The sequence below is a fragment of the Mytilus galloprovincialis genome, chromosome 6 (assembly GCF_965363235.1).
Source record: "Mytilus galloprovincialis chromosome 6, xbMytGall1.hap1.1, whole genome shotgun sequence".
Classification (NCBI taxonomy): Eukaryota; Metazoa; Mollusca; class Bivalvia; order Mytilida; family Mytilidae; genus Mytilus; species Mytilus galloprovincialis.
The window spans coordinates 31,262,869-31,273,501 of record NC_134843.1 but is presented as its reverse complement, the minus strand read 5'-3'; the positions used below and the strand labels follow the sequence as shown (position 1 = coordinate 31,273,501).

Below are 10,633 nucleotides of genomic sequence, written 5' to 3'. Positions count from 1 at the left end.
TATGTTTTCTACAAATATCACATTTATTTCCGTGTTTTTACAACTTTGATTAACAAAGAAAATCACAATTACATATAATGTTTCAAAAAATAAAACTTCTTACACCCAATAAATATTTAAATACATGAATGTGTACAGTAATACTTTTGTCTTTGTTGTTAGTTATATGCATAGTCCTAAATTCATCACATCTAGAAAGTCTTTAAAACTTGGTCCAACAAACACTGACGACCTAATAAATAGTACACTATCTACAGAGGCAAGACAAAAACACAAAGAAGCTATCGTAAAATTTGTGAAAAATATGAGCTGCGATTTTTTAAATTAATTAATAATGGCTGTGACACGCAAAGGCACACAAGATGCGTCATCTTAGGTCTGAGGAATGTTATGCCCGTCCATCATCAACTCCTGCCTGTGTCATCAGATCGGCAATGTTCTTTTCAAGGTCATCAATCCGACTGCCCATATCATCAAGTAAGAATGGTTAAGGAAATAATTCCAATACAGAAATAGTTTAATAAATTGAATACATGTTAATAAATATTGATAATACCCAATAAATTATTATTACTATATGACCATTATCAAAGTATAAATATAGGCATACATCCAAATTTTCTAGTTTGTGCAGAATGACACAAGACATTTAAAATCAAAGAAATTATCTAAACAGAAATAGGATTCAATGGTAAGAATTGTTTGTTAGAAGATATACTTCTGAAAAGTTCTCCTTGTGTTGCCCTGACATGTGTGATCATAGCACATGTAAAATCGTTGTTTCCAAACTACAATTTTTTTAGTATCAATGAAACCCTTCCAAATATGGTACTCATCGTAAATCATTGTACAAAGTATATTGTAATTTTTATAACTTTTTAATGAAGTCAGACAGCAATTGAAGAAATGGGTTCCTGAATCAAAGAAAGATTGATAAGAGAAACTTTTCAGTTTCCATATGATGTATATTTATGGCTTTAATAAGTTCATAAGATATTTGCCCAAGAAATTTTTCCTTCACTGAAGCTTAATTTGGACTCCCATTGACCCGAAACATAAGTTTATTGATTTTCGGTTTTTATCTAATAATAATCTGGATTGGATTTCCATGTATATTGTAAAACGCAATTTATATTCCCCTTGATGAGGTTAATGTTTTGTACATAAAGTAATAGGAATAATAAACTACTTATTATAGAAATTCAGTATAAATGTCCTGCAATAGTAATTTACTTAAACCTTGAAAGAATTGAACATTTTGGGTAGTTGTAGTCTATCACAGCTTTTGGATTTTGATTGACATCAAGTACCCTTGATTGATGATAACTGTATTTAATGTTGTTAAATCTCCTTATCTATTTATAAGAAGTTATTAACAGACCATAAATGGTTTTTCACACCTGATATTAAATATTATTGATTTATAGTCAACACAAACATTGATATGTTCGATATGTTTTGTCATGAAATTAACTTGGTATCCTAATTTAATTGCTGGTAAATTTCAACTTTCTTTAATAATAAACTCATTTGATATATATGTTCTGGACCATAGGAGTATTTGGACCATAAGCTTATGGTCATGACCATATGCGTATACTCATATGGTCCGACCATATGAGTATAATACTCGTTTGGTTATTAATTATGGGCCGGACCATATGAGTATTTGGACCATATAGGTATTTTTTTTTTTAAATTACATTATAAAAGTTTCAATAATACAAAAACTTTATCTTAAAAAAACAATGATGCATGGTTACATGACAATGTATTATTTTTATGTTTCAAATACTATGTAAAAATTAAATATTGATGCCACAGCATGTAGGCTGTGGGTGACATTTACTTCCTCATGGTATCATAGATTTTTTGCATTTGCAAGTCTTGGTTGTGCACAATCCTTTTTATTTACACCTTTGGTTTATGAGTGAAAAGCTAGCCTTTTTGTAGCTGCATACAATGATATTGAGGTCTTTGGCCATTCCGATATTTCTACGATGTTTTTAAGAAGCTCTAGATCTCAAATATCATAACATGATTGCAATACACTATATTCACAAGACAACTTAAATAAACTATGTTACTTCCAGTGACTTCATTAAGAAAATTTTCGAATTTATTATTTTGAGGTCGACATATTGCCATTCACTAGTTATAACAAATCGGTAATGACCATCGGTATAAAATGTGTTTATTATAGTTTTGACAAGTAAGTAAAATTAACTATGTGAAATTTCTAATTGTTATTTAGCTAATCTATTTATTATAATATAATAATAAAATAACCTATATGATAGCGTCTTTTTAATGAACGGTCATACCATATGAAGAGTTTAGAAGTATTAAAAGTAAACTGTAACAGAGTGTTAATTACCCTGACCATATGAGTATATACCCATATGGTCATGACCATACGCGTATGGTCCAAATATTCATATAGTCCGAAACATATACATTAAGTCATTAGCCTTAGTTTAATATGATATATAGTATATAGCTAAAATCTGAATAAAATATTATATGCGAAAAGGTTTGTCATGGTTATGAATAATTTCTTTTTAATTTTTTATAAATATGATGGTTATCATGTGTTTTAACAATTTCAAAGACTATCTTGTAAGAGGTAAACTAATAAAAAGGATATTTCTATTGATGATCTGGTCTGACATTCCCTGGAATTTGTCCTGCATATTTTGTAGAAGATTTTGTACCTGAAATGAAAAAAAAAATTATGATTACACTTGTAGTCAATCATCCTCAACCAACATTGATCTAAAAACATTTTATTTCAATGGTTAAAAAGTTAACTTGTCTTGTTGAGTTAATATCTCAACAAAAATTACACATCTCTTTTCTGCATCATGTTCATAGTGTGGTTTTGTTTCAATCTCGTAAGAGTAACACATGTCTTCTACCATCTACTCGGTTAATTTGTGTGTTATTTTAGTGTTTATTTACTACAGATTTGTAGGCATCAAATAAAAAAAAAAAAACAAGTGCTTATATTTTGCATCCCTAAGAAATGAACTCACTGAAACCAAGATTATATAAGTAAGGTATATTTTTTTTTATAAATGTATCGTTGAAAAGGCCTACTTTTTGTTCATCCAAAACATCTGATACACATCAACTTTTTGTGAGACTTTACACCACCCATAGCTTTAGTTTTTGTGAACATTCTTTGTTTGTACGCATTGTTTGATCTTGGGGAGGGCCCTGCCCCCTCCCCCTTTTGTGGGAAAATTTTTGTTAATTACATAGGGAATCACTGAAACGACTGTAGTGGCCCCTCTAATGGCAGTCAGTGTCTCTCCCCCCCCCCCTTTTTTACAAAAAGTTCTGGATCCGCCACCGGTCCGTATTACTGCTGAGTGTTAATATGTCTAATTTGCATGTATGGTATGTTATGAACATGTACATGTCCTCTAGAATTTGATTGTTGACCCTCCACATAATAAGTGAGTTCAGAATTTCTTGTTATTTTTTTCTGTTTACTTAATTCATGCAATGTATATATTCTAAAGTCAAGGGAATGTACATGTACAAATGTATCTGGGATAATTACTTTTGATCAAATTAATATAATACTCCTGTCCTATTATGAAGCCTACAGACTACAGCAATTAAAATCAAGTGAAATATACTGTTTTATATCAGACTGAGTATAAATCAATTCTTTTCTGAGTTATATTTGCTAATAAATAAATCATCAACGTATGTAAACTTAAATTAACAAAATCAATTATTACTTTAAAATTTACAAAAATGTACAGATCTATAGAATACTTTCCATTTTTGCTGTTTAGCAATTGTACTTAATTGTAGGTACATGTATAGAAGCTTAGTAGTGGTGGATCCAGGGGCGTCTGAGACCTCCATTTGGTTGCCCCAAAATTAATTACATATATATCATGTTTTTCTCAATACTTTTATAATTTTTATTAGTATAAAATCAATAGTCTAGCATGTCTAGAACAAAAATTAATATCTGTACAATAATAAACCAACCAATACTTATTAATCTGTCTAATTTTGACATGTGAAGTGTTTTAAATAAACCATGCTTTCAACAAGTAGATTAAATCTAAATTTGATATCTCAGTTTTCATCTATTAAATACATGCCAAGACAAGAACTGTGAACAATGTCTATGTTTTCACATTATAAATATTTAATTACATAGTTTACAATTTCTTATTTATTTATTAAAATCAATATAGTTTTGCAAGATAATGACTTCATTGTTTGGAACTGATCAGTTGTTTATTACACAGGGTTATGCATCATTAGTTTCATATCAATAATTTAGTTATGTTACTGGGAAATTTTGGCTTACTCTGCAAAAAATATGCAGTTACATTAAAATACAATGCACTGGGTTAAGATTGTTATTCTCAATGATTTTTTATACGACCGCAAAAATTTTAATTTTTCGTCGTATATTGCTATCACGTTGGCGTCGTCGTCTGCGTCGTCGTCGTCCGAATACTTTTAGTTTTCGCACTCTAACTTTAGTAAAAGTGCATAGAAATCGATGAAATTTTAACACAAGGTTTATGACCACAAAAGGAAGGTTGGGATTGATTTTAGGAGTTTTGGTCCCAAAGTTTTAGGAATTAGGGGCCAAAAAGGGCCCAAATAAGCATTTTCTTGGTTTTCGCACTATAACTTTAGTATAAGTAAATAGAAATCAATGAAATGTAAACACAAGGTTTATCAACACAAAAAGGAAGGTTGGGATTGATTTTGGGAGTTGAGGTCCCAACAGTTTAGGAATTAGGGGTCAAAAAGGGGCCCAAATAAGCATTATTCTTGGTTTTCGCACCATAACTTTAGTATAAGTAAATAGAAATCTATGAAATTTAAACACAAGGTTTATGACCATAAAAGGAAGGTTGGGTTTGATTTTGGGAGTTTCGGTCCCAACAGTTTAGGAATAAGGGGCCCAAAGGGTCCAAAATTGAACTTTGTTTGATTTCATCAAAAATTGAATAATTGGGGTTCTTTGATATGCCGAATCTAACTGTGTATGTAGATTCTTAATTTTTGGTCCCGTTTTCAAATTGGTCTACATTAAGGTCCAAAGGGTCCAAAATTAAACTTAGTTTGATTTTAACAAAAATTGAATCCTTGGGGTTCTTTGATATGCTGAATCTAAAAATGTACTCAGATTTTTAATTATTGGCCCAGTTTTCAAGTTGGTCCAAATCGGGGTCCAAAATTAAACTTTGTTTGATTTCATCAAAAATTGAATAATTGGGGTTCTTTGATATGCCAAATCTAACTGTGTATGTAGATTTTTAATTTTTGGTCCCGTTTTCAAATTGGTCTACATTAAAGTTCAAAGGGTCCAAAATTAAACTAAGTTTGATTGTAACAAAAATTGAATTCTTGGGCTTTTTTGATATGCTGAAGATAAACATGTACTTAGATTTTTGATTATGGGCCCAGTTTTCAAGTTGGTTCAAATCAGGATCCAAAATTATTATATTAAGTATTGTGCAATAGCAAGAAATTTTCAATTGCACAGTATTCAGCAATAGCAAGAAATCTTCAATTGCACAGTATTGTGCAATAGCAAGAAATTTTCAATTGCACAGTATTGCGCAATAGCAAGAAATCTTCAATTGCATAGTATTGTGCAATAGCAAATATTTTCAATTGCACAGTATTGCGCAATAGCAAGAAATATCTAATTGCACAATATTGTGCAATACCAAGAAATTTTCAATTGGACTTATCTTTCTTTGTCCAGAATAGTAGTTGAATCAACTTAAATCATTGTTTTATACAATATACAATGTATATTCACTTTTACTACCAACTGATAAATTAAAACAATCTTTACCATTCAGTGATAACAAGCACTTTATTTTACATTTTAATATTTTATGATGTATTTAAATGAGTAGTTATTGTTGCAAACTCCATTAGAAATTTGAATTGAGATCAGTTTTGGAAAAAGGGAAAGGGAGGGGGGGGGCGTAAATTTTTCTCATTTCAGATTTCATAAATAAAAAGCAAATTTCTTCAAACATTTTTTTGAGAGGATTAATATTCAACAGCATAGTGAATTGCTCAAAGGCAAAAAAAATAATTTAAGTTCATTAGACCACATTCATTCTGTGTCAGAAACCTATGCTGTGTCAACTATTTAATCACAATCCAAATTTATAGCTGAATCCAGCTTGAATATAGTGTCCATACTGCCCCAACCATTCAGGGTTCAACCTCTGTGGTCGTATAAAGCTGCGCCCTGCGGAACATCTGGTTTTGTATATATCAAATCTATGAGGGTCTGGATTAGGTGTCCTTCAGTTCTCTACTTTTTAAGCCATTTCTCTCTTGAAATTTGGCCAATCATTCTCAATGTTCTCTATATTTTATACTATCACACCCAATTATTCACTTTATTGTTCTCTATTCTTAAATTTATAGTGCTTAATTCTTCTCTATTCTTTATAATATTGCACCCAATTATTGCATTTACATTAAAATACAATGCATTAATGGTTTAAGATCATTATTGTTAATGAAATTCTCTATATCAAATTTATGAGGGTCTCTATTCTCTACTTTTAAGCTATTTCTCTCTATTCTGTATACATTTGACCCATTATTCTCTATTCTTTTTACTATCATGGCTATAGCATCCAATTAGTCTCTATTCTTTATTTTTTTACCCCTTTTTCCATAGTACTGCTCCATTTATATTCTTTATACTTGTTAACCCCAGGTAGACCCTTATAAAAGCATTGAATTAAGTTGGATACATAAACTTGTGCATGTTGATTCTATTGACAAAGTAAATGGGGGTATTACAATGTGTTATGTGAATTGTAATAAATGGCCACAACAAAAGCTTGCTATTGTCAAATAAAAGTTAAAAGGTGCTTTATTTTCATTTCTGAGTTCAAAATTTAATGAATTTTTTGTTTGACTTTTAAAGATCAATAATCTTTACATACAATCCACTTATGTTACATTTAAATGGAATATTTCAACATGGTTTAGGTTCTCTACAATAGTATTTCGTACACACAATCCTATAAGAGTATTGTAATTTAAGATTAAATTTTATCTAACTCCATTTCATGAATTTGAAATAAGAATTTAAAGGTATTCAGGGGTGAAAAACTCTTTTCTAGAGTTATTTCTTTTTTTTAGAAATTTTATTTATCTACAGATATGACAGATCAGTTTGTGTCATTTTAGGTTTTCAATATAAAAATCAAGAATGGCTTTAACATTTACTAACTGTAAAGTAAAATCAACTCTTACTCACTATTATTCCATAATTTTATAAACATAAAACAACTTGTTCTATGTGATATTTCAAAAAATTGGGGTCAAAACTCTAATTTGCAATTAAATTAGAAAGATCATATCATAGGGAACATGTGTACTAAGTTTGAAGTTGATTGGACTTCAACTTCATCAAAAACTACCTTGACCAAAAACTTTAACCTGAACGAACGGATGGACAGACGGAAGGACGGATGGAAGGACGGACGCACAGACCAGAAAACATAATGCCCCTCTACTATCGTAGGTGGGGCATAAAAAGACACAATGCACACTACATGTACATACCAATTGGTACATGTACATACAATATGTTACCTTTATGGACAGGAAGATATCTTTAACTTTTTATCAAATGTTGACATCATGAATTTTACCTTTTGAACTTCAAGGGATCATGTAAATGAAACAAGTTGTATAACAAATACAAATGCAATGTATGCAATATTCAAATCAAAATTGAGTCACCAGAATTTCAAAACAGCATAAATGAGTCATACATGTACATAACAATTATTTTAAATTCAACATAAACATGATAAAGACTTGCCCCAAAAAAAGATAGTATTGTGTTGAACTGCAACTCTACCTTTAGAAGCTTAATGTTCATGCATAGTGACCTACATGCAACAGTGACGGATCCAGAACTTTTTATAAGGAGGAGGGGGCACTGACTGCCATAAGAGGGGCCCGCTACAGTCATGCTTCAGTAGTTCTATGTAATCAACCAAACTTTTCCAACAAAAGTGGAGCAGACACCCCAGCCCCTGCATCCCCTATGTATAAGTTGCAAGAACTGATGTACAAAAGGTTTATATTTGTAATTCTTATAATAAAAAAAATATCCTGGTGTAAAAAAGAATGCTGATAATTTAAATATGGACAATATAAAAATCTGATTAACATAAGCTTAACAAATTGGACAATTGTAACTGTTGTACAAATGGGTATACATTTACAATTAATTCTCCATAGGCCGTAATGGTAACGTTTTCCTCCGTTGCTCAGTCCATATCGTTTACTTGAACATGTATGATGGCTCATATCGAAGCTGATACATTTATACATGTCTGGTTAAATTTTCGGGGTGGCAAGTGAGATTACTTTTTTCGCAAATTGATGGACCCCGGAAGATGGTGAAAAATGTCACTCTCCTCATGAAATAATCCCAAAATTCTGATCATAAAATTCAATAAAAAAATTGTCCTTTCTAATAATTTATTTCAGGTCAAATCTACATCTTTCTTTTCTCATCACACCAGCTCTATAAAACAGTTCTTATTGTTCATTTATGTCCATTTTTAAAATCACAGCATCCACAATTGTATGGCGGACTAATATTTTTTTTAATTACGTCATCTGAGTTCCTCATCTCAAGGTCTATTAGGGATCCTGACCCAAATGTACATGTCTATGATTTCAAAGTTATATATTAAGTTGAATGTGGAATTTCCAAATTTAGTGATTTTGAAAGTTTAATAATGCTATTGGTGTCAACATTAGGAACCCCTCTCTGCCAACATATAAATGTAAGTGAATAAGAAATTACTAATGAGCCGGAGTTAGTGCTGTAAGTACAAATGTATACAATGTATATGTTTTGGTAAGTAAAGTTACATGTATGACGTAGAGGTAGAAATCCTGAATACTTTAAAAATAATTGTGACCATCTTGAAATGCCATAGCTATAGATTACTTTGGAGTTCATGAAAGTTTCTTATAAACTTCATATATATGTTACCATAAAATTAAGAATGGAAACGGGGAATGTGTAAAGGAGACAACAACCCGACCAAAGAGCAGATAACAGCCGAAGGCCACCAATGGGTCTTCAATGAGGGTGGTAATGGGGCTGCCTTCAAGACAAATAATGGTAAAAATTCTTGCCAAATGACGTTAACAGTAATTTTTGGTGCATGACAATAAATATGCACTTTCTTTTAGATGATAAAAAAATCAAATGCTTTTGATGAATCACGTTAATTTTTTTCCAAAAATAATGATAAAGATAATTATTTGACACCTCTGATGAATCATAATAGGGATTGACGAGTCACAGTAAAATATTAATCAATTTGATGCTAACTGTAGCCAAAAATGGCCATTTGACACCTGGCGGTAAAGGACATTACTACCCTCTTCAATGCAGCAAGAAAAATGCTTAAATAAATGTTATTTCAAACGTCCACTTTCTGTTAAGCGGCCACAGGCACTTGTTTCTAACTATGGGAAGACCAATTATCAACATATTTAAATAAACATTGATAGAAACAAGTACCTGTGTAAGAGGCTGTTGGATGATGGCTTTGTTTATGCCAATCGACCTCACTTGTAAATAATCGTAAAAAACAACTTAAATTTGTGTCTTTTTTTTATGTTTTTCTTTGACAAAGGCCTGAAAAAAAGCCTTACAAGAAAACATAACTATAATTTGGAATAGCCATTCAATTTATAGTTATCAATGAATCAAAGCTATCTCAGTCGTATGATTGGTAAGAGGGAACTCATTAATATTATCAGCATTTAAATTTTGTTAGGAAAAATTTGTAAAGTTGTCACAAGTTGAAACATGAATCCACGAATGCAAAATTGCAAAATCACAACCCACTCAAATCGATCTTGTTATAAATGAGAATATACTTACAAAAGCTGTTAGATCTTGAACATTTTTAGGATCAGAACCACTGGACATATAATCTTTGCCTTGATCCATTTTAGTGTTGTTCTTCCAAGGAAAATATAAACAGGAAGACGAAAATTGTTGATAATCAAGCTTTATAGTATACTTTCGGAACACTTCGGAGTATTCTTAGACTGACGAGTACTGTCCCCTTGCTTTTTAGATTTATCGTCTACAAGTACTTTTGGCGGGAAATTACAAAATTCATCGAGCATGCAAAGTTGGAAATGCAGACCCCCTTTATTCTGGGTTGTGAACCCCCTTTTAAAAATGGCTGGATCCGCGGCGCCCCTGTAAATAGAAATAGATAATGGTCTACTCTTTCAGTAAACTGTCATTTAAGGAGGCTCGAGGGTACATAAATTTCAGCAAAATTTAAATATTAATTTTTATTAATTAATTTTATCAGAGACATATAATACAAATGGTATTATATGTCTCTGATTTTATGTATCACACTAATTCAGTTGTTACTTTATGACATCGTACAAAAATCAACCACAAACATCGTGAGATGATTTTTAAAATCATTTTATTATATATCATTAAGTGATGCGCGTTGACTTGTATTGTAAAATATTGTGTATTGACACTTTCCTCTATGAGGGGGAGGACAGGGGGGTACCCTTCTCCCTTCTCCCAACC

The 10,633-nt window shown here is 31.1% G+C and overlaps 1 protein-coding gene across 1 annotated transcript; it reads right to left on the bottom strand.

Moving 5' to 3' along the window:
• Positions 1-10,108, bottom strand: LOC143079364 (uncharacterized). Its single transcript, XM_076254640.1, has 3 exons — positions 9,953-10,108; positions 2,648-2,714; positions 1-477 (listed from the first exon to the last, which is right to left on the bottom strand). The coding sequence occupies exons 1-3, from the start codon at positions 10,019-10,021 to the stop codon at positions 389-391; spliced, it is 225 nt and encodes a 74-aa protein (XP_076110755.1). The 5' UTR covers positions 10,022-10,108; the 3' UTR covers positions 1-388.
• Positions 10,109-10,633: the final 525 nt, after the last annotated feature.

Excerpts from the sequence above, each read along its gene's own strand:
- LOC143079364 (XM_076254640.1), bottom strand. The coding sequence starts at position 10,021 with ATGGATCAAGGCAAAGATTATATGTCCAGTGGTTCTGATCCTAAAAAT. Across the intron at positions 2,715-9,952 it reads TTCAAGATCTAACAGCTTTT|GTACAAAATCTTCTACAAAA; the intron begins GTAAGTATATTC and ends TTTTCATTTCAG. Across the intron at positions 478-2,647 it reads AGACCAGATCATCAATAGAA|TTGATGATATGGGCAGTCGG; the intron begins ATATCCTTTTTA and ends AACCATTCTTAC.